Consider the following 14,850-nt stretch of genomic DNA (forward strand, 5'->3'; position numbering starts at 1 on the left):
ACTGTTCCTATTTGCTGGGAAGGCAGCGGAAAAAAAACCCTGACAAATCAACAACAAACACCAAACAGGTGAAAAAGTTTAGTTAAATACATCCCGAGAGAGATCTGGTTAGGTCTAAGGCTTATACACTAACTATCCAACTAATTTCTGTTCATTGAAAAACCACATTACCCCTGAAATTTTCTTTTTCAAGCAGTTATTGCTCAGGATAAATCAAATCCTAAGTCCTCTAGGATTATTCTCTCCCACCTGCATGACTGTACACAGGACTTTAGAAGAAATAAAAACTAACTTACTTTGCATAAAACCATTCCACTTTAAACTTTTAGGACTTACTAATATAAAGGTGAGCTGAAAGTAAAAGGCTGCAAGTCACAGCACACCAGATAACCCTTGCAGCACACTTTACACAGAGCTCCCTTGACACCCCACCCTGAAAGTACAGATCCTTCTCTTCTGCTTGGAAACAAACCTCTTGCAATGGAATCAGATTAGCAGCAGCATGCACACATCATCTAATCCAGACCAGTACCAGAGAAAATAGGGCAAGAAAGCTATGGGGGAATAAAAATACAGAAGAGAGTGGGAGGCAGACACCAAAATCAAAACCCAACAAACAAAAACCCAGACAGAACATTCTTCCAAGTGGAAGAAGGAGGCAAGGGTAAATCTTTTTCCTGCTTGCGAACCCATGTCATTCCAGCAGGTGCTCCTTCTTGTAGAATGCATCAAACCCATTCTGCTTGCTTGATGCTCTTATGGCATCATTCTTCATTCTTCAGAATATTAAATTAACTACAATGAAACAAAGTCAGAGAAAATAGTGTATTGTTTAGCTTCAGGGTTTGAAAAGGACTGCCTTACAACAATCTGGCATGCCTTGACTTGGGGAGGGAGGAGAAGAACGAGCAAAAGAAAAGGGATGAATGGAATAATTTGTGTTCTGCTACCTGGTTTTTCTGAACAAGGAATTTCCTATTCCTATTTGAGAATGTGCTATACCAGTGCATGAAGATTTCTGTCTGAATCTGCCAGTGGCTTAAAGTAAAGACTTTGAGAAGAGCCTGAGAATATCAACAGTGAGCTTTCCCCTTGTTAACTATTATACTGTCAACTGAAGAGGAACGCTCATTACACACTATTGTACAATCCATACAGAACTGCCTACTGACCTACCTAATTTGCATTATATGACCTCCTCTATTGACATAGGATGGTTTCCAAAGAGCTGGAAGAAAACCACACTGTGAACGTAATGCCCTTTTTTACTTCTCTTTGTTAGGAATCTCTCTACATAGCTCACTCAGCAAGACAACAGCACAGACTGAAGCTTGGATATACTGAATATCATTAATGACTCAGACATAATTGTCTTTAAGAGTAGTAGCCTAGCAGCTTGAGATAACCCAGAACAGCTGGGTTGCCCCAGTCCCTCTTGCCCAAAAATCAGTGTTTTCACTGCAAGTTGAATTGCAGAGAGCTCTGAAAATAACTGCAGAGAGTGGTGAATTAAAAAACCAAACCCAGAGCCTTCCTGCCATAGAGAGCTTTTCTGAAGAGACCAAGTTCTTCCAATAGAAGTAATTGGAACCTGAAATCTGGTAAGAATATGGCCTCAGAAGTGACAAAGTGTCATTCACTTATACAGCAGAATTTTAGTGCCATTAAGTCACTTCGTAACAGCAGAAAGAAAATGCTTTGGTATGAAAACTAGACTGCGAAATAAGTCTAAGCTAAATTTCAGCATAGCTCCACATCTCGTACCACACAAGGATAGTATTGTTGCATACTGTTAGATGGGATGAGAGCAAAACAACAACAGAAGGAGGATCGTGGACTATGACTGGATTGGTACGGGAAAGACTATGAAAGACTCCTCCAATACAAGGGGCAATGCTGAACACTAAAAATGAGGCACTGGTCCAAATCCAGAAACAAGTGAAACACTGAGTAGGTTTCTGCTCTCAAAATATATAAGTGGAAAGGGAAATAAAAGTATATAATCACATAATTAATAAGGCTGTTTGCTAATAGGCTTAGTTAAGAAGGTAAAGATGAAGTGACATCTCTGTCATTTCCTATTACTGTATTAAAATACCTACACAATAACAGCTTGACTTTGTTTTTCCACTGCTTATGGGCATCACTGGTGAGCATCAGGCAGCCTACATGCAGCTTTTTCTTTAAATGGGAAGTTATAGAAAAATGGGCAATTCCTTAGCCCAGTGGGCATGAGATTAATACTACGAAGTGGTAAAAAAGTGTTTTGATAAGTAGCTCCTCTAGTCATCAAAATGCCAAAGTTATGGAGGAGTAAGTATGGAGACAGTTACTCTCCACACAAAGAAATATTCACTATGGAAGAAAGTCCACACTTATTTCTGCCTGTAGTATGAATTTAGATCATAAAACCTGACACAATTTAAAAACTTGCAAGGGAAGCCTGAAAAATGAGCCTGAAAATGAGCCAACTGAGCAACTACATAATTTTTTTGAAGTTGCTGTAATGCCTTCTCTTCCCCTTCTCCATCTTCTCTTTAATTTGTTATCTTTGGTCATGTTATTTATGAACTCTTAGCATGTGTAGCATGTGGTTAACTTCAGACAATCCCATCACAGTTGACTACAGTATGTGTAAAGTCAAGCATACATCTTCAGCATTAATGCACAATAGGTGAAAACTTGGAAAGGTAGACTTTATGATGCTGTAAATTTTCCAGAATTATTTGAAAATAAAAACATCAACAGTTACTAGCAAGAAATACACCCTATGGAATTACAAAATAGATTGCAATGTTTTTAAGGTGTATTCAACACACACAAAATGTAAGAGCACAGTGTAAACACAGCAATCAGAAAGAAGCCAAAAAAAGAAGACTGCATTCTTTTTAGCAATAAGTTTAGAAAGATGATAATTTAAATCAGCTGAGTAATAAAAACCTGAAGTAAAGCTTTCAAAACACCTTAACACACGTCAAATAAAGATAACATCTGGCTGCTACTAATGGTATTTCCTTTCTATATATTCTTCTAGGCTGTCTAGAGTAAGGAATAAAATAACTCCAAAGTCACATGTACACAAACAGGTAAAAAAGATTTGCTGAAGGTTTTTATCTGAGTAACAGTAATTTTTAGAACCATCATTCTAAATTTTGATGCTTAGCTTAATTCTTTGCCCAACACATCTTAAGAGATCAACTTTTAAGTAAAATGTGCTAACAAACCCACTAACAAATTAGCTTTGAATGCTCTCTTGTTATAGTCAGCACATTCAAAGCTTATTTTCCTGGAAGACGTTCAAGTTTTTACTGGATACTTTCCAAGCAGCTCTGTGTTGCACTAATCTACCTCTTTCCCTCTTACAGACCCTGAGAAGTCACGGCCATTACTCAAAAAACCTGGACATACTACTCTAACCTGAAGAAATTTCTAATGTTAACAAACTAATGTCTCAAAAACATATTTTCTCTTTTATATTTTTACATATGTTCACTACTCGTACCTGCAACACTGCTAGAAGAGGACCTCAAAAAAGCTGAATCAAATAGTTTCACTGTTTGTTTGAAATGAATTAAGTGATGTGGTTGGTTGCTCAGAGTGAATCATTAGTAAAATAACATACAGACAAAACAGAACCCAAGATGAAGAGAAAACAAAGACATAAAAACAATGGCTCAAGAGTACACCATATCAATGTCAGTGGTTTGAAAACCAGCAAAGGCAATTCTTTGGCATACACAGTTACGAGTGTACTTAAGATTATATGAACTTCTAGCTGTTGTGCCTGTTCACATCCTTGATGTGATCTGCACTGTTTGTACTTCCTTTGTACTGTTCTCTCTCTGTTGGCAGATATTTAAAAAACAAATAAAAAAAGTTTTTCTGATGTTATGATACAAGACACCAAAACAGCCCACAAAGAGAGTCATATAGCAGTTCCTCCAGTGGAATGGTTCTGGAGCTACATAGATATATCCCAAATAATGGGTTTGCATAAAGAAACAATGGTACTGATGCAGAGCAGAACAAATTACTACCCTTACTCTTTAAAGGGAGAGTAAGCATTTTGAAAATTATTACAGTACCCAGACTAAAAGGAAATATCCTGGTGGAAATCCTACTACAGACCACTAACATGAAGATGCAGACAAAATATTCTATAAGCAGCTAGCAGAATTCTCAGAACCACAGGCCCTTCCTCTGATAAGGGATGTCAACTTATGTATGCTGGAAATACAACACAACAGAAAGAAAACAGTCCAGGTGGTTCCTGGAGGACAATTTCCTGACACAGTAGGGATGAGTGGACAACAGGGGCTGGTGCCCTACTGGACCTGCTGTTTGTGAACAGATAAGGATTAGTGAGAAAGGTGCTGGTCAGAGGCCATCTTGGCCCAGCCAGCATGGATTTATGAAAAGCACATCCTCCACATCCTGTGGATGTTGTCTATAAGGACTTTAGTAAAGCTTTTGACACATTTTCTCATAGCATTCTCTTGGAGAAACTGGCTTCTCATGGTGTGGATGAATGCACTCTTTGCAGGATAAACTGAGTGGAAGGTTGGGGCCGCAGTGTTAGTGAGTAGAATTACACCAGCTGGCAGCCCAGGGCTCAGTGTTGAAGACAGCTTTGCTGAACAACCTTACTGACAATCTGGACAAGGGGATTGAGTGTCCCCTCATTCAGCTGGCAGATGACACCACACTGGGCAGGAGGGCAGGAAGGCTCTGCTGAGTGTTCTTGACTGCATCAATGAGCCAAGCCTAACAGAATAAGGTTCAAAAAGACCAAGTCACAACAGCCCTATGCACTGCTACAGGCTGGAGTCAGGGTGGCTGGAGACCTGACTGGTGGAAAAAGAGTGCTGTGAGTGCTGGTTGACAGCAGCTGAACGTGAGACAGCATGTGCCCAGGTGGCCAGGAAGGCCAATGGCATCCTGGCCTTTATCAGCAATAGTGTGGCCAGCAGGAGCAGGGAAGGGAACATTGCCCTGTACTCCCACTGGTGCGGCCACACCTGGAGTTCTGTGTCCAGTTCTGGGCCACTCAATTCAGGAAAGACATTGAGATGCTGGAGTGTGTCCACAGAAGGGCAACAGAACAAGTGAAAGGGTCCAGAACACAAGTCCAGACCTGAGTCCAGAGTGGTTAAGGCAGCTGGGGCTGTCTGGACTGGAGAAAAAGAGGCTCGGGAGACATTATCACTGTCTACAACAGCCTGAGAGGAGGTTCTAGTGCAGCAGAAGTTAGTCTCTTTTACCAGGCAACTGGCTATTGGATGAGAGGAAATGGCCTCAGGTTGTGCCAGGGGAGGTTTAGATTGGATATTAGGAAAAACCTCTTCACTGAAAACACAGTCATGCATCAGAACATGCATCTCCATGGCCAGAGAGGTGGTGGAACCACCATAACTGGGGGAGCACTCAGAAAAACTTCTAGATATGGCACCTGGGAACACTGTTTAATTGTGAACACAGTGGTATTGGTCTGATGGTTTGATTCAATGATCTTAGAAGTCTTTTCCAAAAAAATTCTGTGATTCTATGAAATGTATCAGCAATTCATGGAAACTCTAAGTGCTCAGATGCAACTGATCTACTAGAAAATTTGGATGTGTCTGTTCACAGACCTTAAAAATCCAGGAATAAGAATGAAAAATTATGAAAAAGGAGACAGAATAAGGAGCAGACTAGTAATAATAATAAGGATAGCATACATAATGCTTTTTTCTTTTTTTTTTTTTTAAGAATCAAATGCCATGCTACTTGCTCTCTAAGATTCAGCAGTTTATGTCTTTGAGGATGCTGATTCCACAGAAGAAAATCAAGCCCTACTGACAAAACTAAGGGGAGAAGGAAAAAAATCGATAGCTGTCATTAATCAGAAAAGGAGCATTTAGAGCTCCTACATAAATAACAAAGAAACCATCAGAATCATATCTCTACAAATTGCTTCAAATATCTTTTAAGTGATCTAGGAACAAAAAGTCATCTCCCAAATCATACTGTGGGACAAAAGGCAATATATGCAGAGCACATTTCCGTTCTTAATCATATATATGGGAACATCTGTCAGGGTACATGTTTCATCATTTGTCCTCCCTTCCACTCTAATGACTATTTTTCACCCTGCGAAACAGCATAGATAGAGAACAAAAAATTAATACAACCTACTAACAAATAAAAGATTAGTGGCCAAGAACTGGACATAATCTTACAAAGGGAAAACCCTAGTCCTCTGCAAAAGGCTAAGTTTACCTTCCCACGGTATTAGAGTTCCTTCTTCTGATTGCAGGACTTCACCTCAATTTCACACTGGAGGTGGAGGGAGGAAAAATTAAACTCTTCAAAATCACTTTCTATTATCATTTAATGAAGGGTAGAAATTCCCACATAAATCACAGAACTTAAAACTCTCTTCTTCCTTCTCCCCCATCCATTTCTATTTAAGGTAAAGAAAATCCACATCTGCCAGAGAAGGCAGAAACCACAAATTGTAAGCTAAAGGCCTTGCCATGAGGTGTGCCAGTAGTGTGATAGGTGCCTTGACATACCAAACCTCTGCTTCAAAATCTTTTCACACAGACCAGTGCAAAAAATAACAAGGCAGCAAATCTGTGTATTCTGCTATGCATAAACAGATGGCAAAATTAATCTCTGTCTAAGCAGGTGAACACTGGTTCAGGTACCTTATTTACCAAATGCTCCACTAATGTCCTATCCATAGACACTGGGAAGAGATTTTTTTCTCCTCTGGACTAACAGTAAAAAGACAACATCTCTGTTGGGACTTTGTAAATTTTGGTCCTTTCCTTTATAAATGAGAGTAACGTCTGTGCTTTTCCCAGCAGACTTCTAAATAATCTTCTAGGGTCACCACAGTAAATAGTTCCTGAAACCGTGCATTAAAAAGTGAAAAAGTTACCATCTGAAATGTATCACGAATCAAACAATAAAAGCTAGAAGTTAAGCAATGGCACTGGTCACAGAGAGGTTCAAGTGGCTAAATCTATATGCAATTCTATTACCAGAGCTTTTAAAAGTGGCAACTAAAATTCACTTCTAAGATTCCTCACAAGGTATGGTTTTAGAGCCATGTAATATAATGTAAGAATATAAAATAGAGGCATGTTATGCATCTCACAGATACATTTCTCTAATGCATATTATCATGTTAATCCTTACCAAGTCAAATTTCTACATAGCAATTACTGAGAAGCAGAGATTCCTTAACTGTAAGTGCTCACACCATGTTTCTTCATGCTTACAGCACACAAGTACACACTGTGTTGGATTTCAGCAAGTCGTCTTTCCTTGAGATAAAAACCTGGGTTGTGCAGACTGATCCATTCTTTCCAACCCATTCTGTGTCTGTAAAGATGGCTATTTCTGGTGCAGCTGTGGTCCTGTGCAGAGGACTGTAATGCCTGCTCTTCTTGGAGGTGAGCAGCCTCTATCCATAAGTGTTGGGACATGTGGATACCATTACCTCTCTCCAAGCAGATTTCACTACACAATGTTGTGTTCTGCCTCTTTAATGTAGTGCCCATTAGCCAGGTAACTGAAACTTAAAGTGAATTATTTTGCTTTAGTGCAGTTTCCTGGTTGCAGTGGCTTCGATAAAGAAAGGTCTTGACAAGGATCAAAATCACCTGGATTTAAGTTGCAGCCCCAAGACTGTGGAAGGATCAACTTTCTTTTTGCCTTAGCCTCTTTACAAAGTACAATAGGGAAAGCAGTAGACCCCTGTTCCACAAACATTCCTTGAGTTAGTTCATCAGTGTTTGTGATGCATTCATACACCCAAGGCCATGACTATGGAGAATTCGCCAAGCAATAAGCAAATAACAGCCTTGCTTACAAAAATCAAACATTCTGAAATATCAGACAGTGTAAGAATTTAAGACCTCCTAAATTCCTTCTTCGCCCATGGACTTAACATGTTGAAATACTCTACTTATGCAGTAATTCAGTGTCCATCCCAGTTAAGCACTAGAGCCCTTGCTCTGGTCCTACATTTAAGACTGAAGACATGAAAAGTACTATCCACCCACCTGAAGCAAAGCAAACATTTAACTGACCTACTCTACAATAGAGTCTTGGTCCTCATTCACTGCTGTAGGCAGAAGCCTACGAAGTGTGGTTGGGAAGAAGTATAGGTGGCAAATATATGACCTTGTTTAGGGATGGTATCAGAACTCCTATAGTATGAAACCATGATATAATAGCACCTTTCTTTAAGCCATTCTGTATAGTAAGGTTATCTATTCAAATAGACAGCATTGTAAATGAGTACATAAACATTGCTAATTTTGCAGTCAAGTGGTTTTGGAAAATCCCTGTCTTCATATTACTTCAAAACACAACAGATAGACTTTTTCTTTTTTTTCCAGAAAACTGTATAAAGCTATCACTGAAGGCAATACATAGCATATAATAGACGAAAATGGAGCACAACACAACTGTATATGGTTGGCAACAGCTTCCACTTACTGGAGTACAGACCCCACTGGCAACAGTATTGTCTGCTTTCTACAGCGTGAGAAGTGAAAGCACACAAATGTAAGTAATAAATAAAATACAAGTCATAAATAAAATAAAAATGTTCATGTTACAGAATATCACAAAAATATCACAAGACTCTTCATATCTGCACTGAATAACCCTAATTTAAAAAACGAGATACAACAGTCACACAACTTTGACACCAGCATTTGTAAAACCTGAGAAATGTGGAGGCCAAGATCAGCTCTTCTGCCTGATGAGATCCGGGTGTGTAAGCTACAGCACTCGTGTCATACGTGTTTAGTTAAGCAGAATGAGCAAAGGCCTCTGGCACCAGCATACTGGCAGTGAAACACTGTAAGTGGTCAGCACTTCATACTGCAACACCACTGACTGCTCATATAGTGATAGACAAATATAAATTCAACTAGCTACCACAGCTACTGAAAACAGGACAAAAAGTAGAAGACAGTGTCAGCCCACTCTAAGTGTAGCAACAGTATTTAAAATCCATCCTCAGCAATATGGGACCTGGAAATTGCTTACATTCCAATTAATTCCCTCAAAAATCCCTAAAAAGATAATTTTCAGTTTCTTTAAATGAAGATGCTGCATATGGAAGAGATTTATTTAAATCAGACCTCACCTTCAAGGCTCTCTCTGAGGCTGGCACATGGGAATAAAGGAACAAGATGATAAATTCCTCAAAAACACCTCTTTGTAACCAAAAAACAGGGTGTCTTTAACTTAGCTGGATTTCAGGTGAGTAATTCAAAACCAAAAATGTTCACCCAAAAAGCTTTCTACAAATCAATTTCAGTCTCTAGGTAGAATCAAAATATTTGCAGAAGCATATCACCACTCAGTAACTCAGCGAACGAGGGTAATTAAATGGGGAGCAATGGATTTCCTTAGGGTACACAAATAAACATAACTCGAAGCATATAGCTATTAAGTCAACCTCTACTGTCCCACTTTAACAACCTGTGTACAACATACAGCAGACCACCAACTTGTTTTACAGAACTTAAGCTTCAACCACTGCTTGTCATACCTTGAATGAGCAAAAAAGAAGGGCTGGAGAAAGAAGTGTCTGCTGTCCCATGCTACAACACATTTGTTCTAACTGCCCTTGCTCAATCTCCCTGACACCACCATTTATGAATTCACACACCTGGGCAGGAACAACTTTTCCATACAAACTGTGTACTGGTTCAAGTAGAAAACCCTCACTCCTCCTCACAGCACCCACACACATGAGCCAGAAACAAGCCGCCATCTGAGAGGAGCAGGAGATGCCTCTTCATGTTAAGCAGCATTTGGCATCTGCAACCCTAGACAAGGAGTCACGGCAATCATGGCAGGCACTGAGGCCAACTCTTCATTTCAAGTTGTGTGTACTTATCTGTACCACACTGCTTTCAAAGGCTTCCGTGCCTATTTTCTAAACAGCTGCTGTTCTCCAGAGCTGTAAAACAATCACTCTCTTGAAAGCAAACAAAAATTACAGACCTTTTGAGATGGGTCAAACAAGCACCTTGGCCTCAAACACAGGGTAGAAATTGTGACAAACAGTGCATTTAAGAAGAAACGTTTTAACATAGTAATTATATGTGACAAGACAGAAGGAGTCCTTTCTTTCAGTAACTGCCATTTGCTTATTTTTTAAGAAGATAATAAAAGCGGCATGATAAAACAAAATGCTTAAAAATTAAACCAAAGCCATTCTTTTTTCACCCAGATGCATAGAATGGTAAAGAAAAAGAATTATTTCAATCATTTCCTTAGTAATACACGTAATATTTAAATAGATTTAATAGTGCTGCTCCAAACCAATGAATTATGAGTTTAAAACCTATTAAAATGTAATGTTTTTTTCCTGAGCTGAGGAGAGAGAGATTTAAATTCACTGAATTTTAATATTTCAGCTTGAGCTGCAGGAGGTAGAGAAAGTCCAAATGAACTATTCCATCAGCACCATTCAAGCATGAACATTTTAATCAGTTTTACTTCCTTGGAGTTCTCCAACACAGTTTACGCTGTCATTCTGAAAGCACTTAACACAGAGGGTGTGAAAAACCACCAAGGCTTGTTATTGCCTTCACAATTGATGGCAAATAATTTTGCAGACTTCCTATCATTAAAATGTCACTACTAAAAATTGAGGTTCAGCATTTCTTGTGCTAAACTGCATTTTCTTTGAACACCATCACATACCTGTTCTTAAGTTTTTGGTACATTTATCTCTCTCCATGTGATAAGCAGGCACACAAGCCTTCATTTCTGCCTTACTACCCAACTGCAGTTGAAAAATTACTATTTTAAACAGATAAAATTCCTAAAAAGTTACGAGTTAATTCCCTGGTTCCCTTATTAAAATGTAACCACACTCACACAGCATGTTCCAATTGTATAGTATAATGGATTAAAGAAAACAAACCCAACATTTTAAGAAAGTTAGATGACTCAGTTTATTAATAAAGGAAAAAGTAGCTCTGGATGTGCACTACAGACTGCCCTGAGCAAGAATGCTGCAACACACTGCCCATGGCAAACACCAGAGGTAGACCCTGGATGCCTGCAGATTTTACAGTCCTCCTGCAGCATGCTTATGATATACCCAGTTTTGGTTTAGCTTTTCTCACTGCATCTCTCCAGAAGATGATAGATGATATTTAACTTGTTTGAGCCCATCAATAGTTTTAAACTGAACATGACCTGTGAAAGAAGTCATTATAACTCTGCTTCGTTCCATTAAACATAACTAGTTTATTGTCAGGAGAACAGGCAGTCTCTCTGGGTTCCGGGCTCACTTCAGTATTTTGCATTTAAACTGCATGTATCAGTGATTTGGTTCATTTACCAATGAAGATAGAATAATATTGTAAAGTTAAAAGGTGCTTCATCAGATTCCATTAAATCAGAGCACATTCATACAAAAATATATACATGTGAAACACAAAGAGAGATAGGATCTGTGCACCTTCAGTTCTTTCCTTGAGCCACACTCCATTCTGGTAGCATGAATTTTTAACTCAAGGCCAAAGTTGCTCTGTTTGAACCTAGAGAGTTTAGTGTGAGTGAGGTGAACCAAATAGGATGCCACAAAATAAAGAGAGACCTAAGCTACAATCTTATTTCAAAAACTCCAAATGCTTCTTCTGTTTCTGTCTGATACATAGTTCAATAGGTTAAACAAACATTGGAAGCTTTTAAAATACCATAGGGTTAAAAGAACACAAACCCTGCCAGACTTACTAAACAGAAAAATAACATAAGACAACATAATCAGATACATAAAAACCCCATGCTTTCCAATTATGTTAATTGTTTTATTTTTATTGGTATTCACTTTACAAAGTATGACAAGCCTTTTCTAGCCCTGTGCTACATTTTCAGACTTTAAATCTCTCTAAGTGCAGACATTACACTGTTGTGGGATTCTTGCAATATGATCATAAGCTTATTAGATAACTTGTGCTCCTGTTTATTCCATTTTTAAAAAATTAATCACTAAAAGACTGCATGAGATTACTTATCTATAAACCTAATGAGTACACAATTTATTGCTGTATTGCTCCTGTTTTTCTAAAATTAAAGGGGAACACACAGTATTTCCTAAGTCAACATAAAACGGCTGAGCAAAAAAAGGTAGGTAAAAATCAGGCTTGTGAAGGAGGCAAGGGCTGGCCGACTTTAATGCACAAACCCAAAGTCTGAGAGTTTAGAGAAGTTTGAGACAATAGAATTTCAGTTGACATGAAAAGATAAATTCAGACAGAAAGAGAAAAGAAAATTTACTTCTCTCTGGTGGGGGGAAGACCAAGAGAATTACTGCCAGGCTCCCAGACAAGTGTCTCATCTGTTTATTTTCATTCTGTGTGGTTTAGTGGTCCAACAAAGCAGGGCAAATTTAAGTAACTAGTATGAAGGCCAGTATTTGTAACATCACACACTTTACACTTGCTTCCTTTACTAGAAATCAAGTTTCTTTTTGCAGCCTCTCTAATGCAAACAGAGGTGAATGGCAAAAACATGCACAGGTAGACTGTGAAGTATGAGTGTGCACATACACACAAAACCACACATGCACATATACACACGTGCCACAAATGCACATGCTGCACACACATATAAAAACTTTAACAAAAAAGCCAACCTTTAGCTACTTACTTAATGCAAATAATGTTAATAAAAGGCAATATTTTTGGTTAGGTAATGAAAACTAATTGGGAAATTATTTATTTCCCACTCTCCCCACTAGAGCATAATAGACATACAACAAATGTTATTCATGATTCTACACGATGCGCTCTGATCACCCCCTTCTTTCTAACGGGCACTTCAGAGGAAATAAGGGTTACTCTTTTCCATTTATAATTTCTAATTGACTACCAGTGCTTTCTTGTGGTCAGAGGTATACAAAATAAAGTAAGAAACAGCCTATTAAAAACAAGCTACAATCAGACCGCTGCTCTAAACTACTGTCAGCAATGATCAGAAAGTCCTGATTTCCTTGTTAAAAGACAGAGGCATAACTGAAGCCGTATCTTCACTTCAGACTGATTATTTGGCGACCCTTATCCACATCTTCATTCAGCAATTTGAATTTTAATGAAAGTAAATGGAATAATTAGCATTTCAAAGTGAGCATGATACACTGAATAAAAAAAGAAAAATACTTTTATGTATAATCTATACACAAAAGAAAAAGCATTTGGGAGGATGCAGAAGATAAGAAGTACAGTTGTAGTGTCTTCATTAGAATAACTAAAACAACTGCTTGTTTCAGCTGCATAATTATACAGGAGAATAATGTGTTATTAAGCTATGACTTCTCACCTTATTTTATGTAGTGTGAACAGCCAGAGTTTTTGTTGTTATGTCTCTTCTTCAGTTATAAAATATAAACACACCTATAAAATTTCTGTACTGGGCTAATACCACTGTCAGCAAAAGGGCTCCACACACCTGTATTTATAGATGACTAAGAGCAGGATACCTATAAGCACACTGGGGATGAGTTTTTCTGCTGCTGATCTTGGTTGTATATTTGGGTATTTTGGTTTTCGTGGGCATGTTTTGGTTGGTTGGTTTGGTACGTGGGTGCTTTTTTTGTTTTTTTAAAGTAACAGCTATTTTTTGATGTAAAAATAAAAACTGTGGTTAATACTCAGAGTCTTGAACCAACATGCAGAAAAAGATGTGGGCAGCAAGGATGGGGAAAAAAGTCTATTATATCAAGGGTACCTGTTACCGCAGCTGCAGAAGCAGACTGGCAGTTGGTATACAAAGGAAACAATGTTACTTAAGTAGAACAATTAACAAAAAAAAACCAAAAAAACAAAAAAAAAAACAGATACTGAGCCTGCTTTGGGGAATAGATACAACACAGACATTAATTACTCCATTACTCTTCTTGGCACAGTGCAAGCAAAAGTCTTCAGGTAGTAACCCGCTTTTATGAAGATCAAGCTACTGAACTTCACCACTACCCACAACATTTCCCCACCTGATGGAAATGAGTTCATGCAAGAGAGAAAGAAAATGAAGAGCTATTTACAAACACTATCAGAGCTAAAATGGAAAGACCACATACCCCAATGATTGCGTTCAGTTCTGCCATGGTCACTTGTTTGGCACGCTCCACAGCTTGCACCACTTGTTGCTGGTGCTATAAATGAAGATCAGAAACAGAGTAAAATTATTTGCTTTCTAAATTATTAAGCACAGATTCTTACTTCTACTGTTTTTATCTGTTTTTCTAAGACATGCAGGATTTGAAGTAACTGTTCTCTAATAGACAGTCACATAGTCTGTTCATAAGTAAAAATACATAGGCAAGGGGAGGATTTTTATCTTTATGCCATCACATGCTGGGAATTACACCTTTGCTTCCTGAAGAGCTCTTTCACAACCTGGCTAAATGGGAAGCTGTCTTCCTTTTGTTCATCAGCAGAGTGTGCTTTTGAATTTAAATGCCATCTTCAAATGTAAGCCTCTTTCCTTACAGCCATGGAAACTTTATGAAGAAACCCCACCCAGTTTTCTGAAAAGAAAGGTGTGTCTTTTCAACAAGCACACGGCAACCACATCACTGAAGAATATACATATTCTCCTTCTAGGTACATTTCAAAGCAGCCCAACAGTAAGAAGAAAATTTAAAATAACATTCACAAAATCTATCAAACATGTGAAAGAGACCTAATTATTTCAATCCCCAACGTGTAAATTTTAATAGCTTTAAAAAAGTCCATCAAAAACACATGGTCTAATTAATAACGCAGTTTACAAACTCCAGCGGTTTTATGAATTTGAGTGATACTGTATTCCTGCACTAAATTC

The 14,850-nt window shown here is 38.3% G+C and overlaps 1 protein-coding gene across 3 annotated transcripts in view; it reads right to left on the bottom strand.

The window, feature by feature from the left end:
* Positions 1-14,850, bottom strand: part of LOC128781969 (transducin-like enhancer protein 4) — a 94,068-nt gene that overhangs the window by 44,260 nt on the left and 34,958 nt on the right. For all 3 annotated transcript variants that reach the window (XM_053932011.1, XM_053932012.1, XM_053932010.1), the window contains exon 6: positions 14,105-14,179. In XM_053932011.1, coding sequence (XP_053787986.1) covers positions 14,105-14,179 — 75 coding nt within the window. The remainder of the gene's footprint in view (positions 1-14,104; positions 14,180-14,850) is intronic.

The sequence above is a fragment of the Vidua chalybeata genome, chromosome Z, assembly GCF_026979565.1.
Source record: "Vidua chalybeata isolate OUT-0048 chromosome Z, bVidCha1 merged haplotype, whole genome shotgun sequence".
Classification (NCBI taxonomy): domain Eukaryota; kingdom Metazoa; phylum Chordata; class Aves; order Passeriformes; family Viduidae; genus Vidua; species Vidua chalybeata.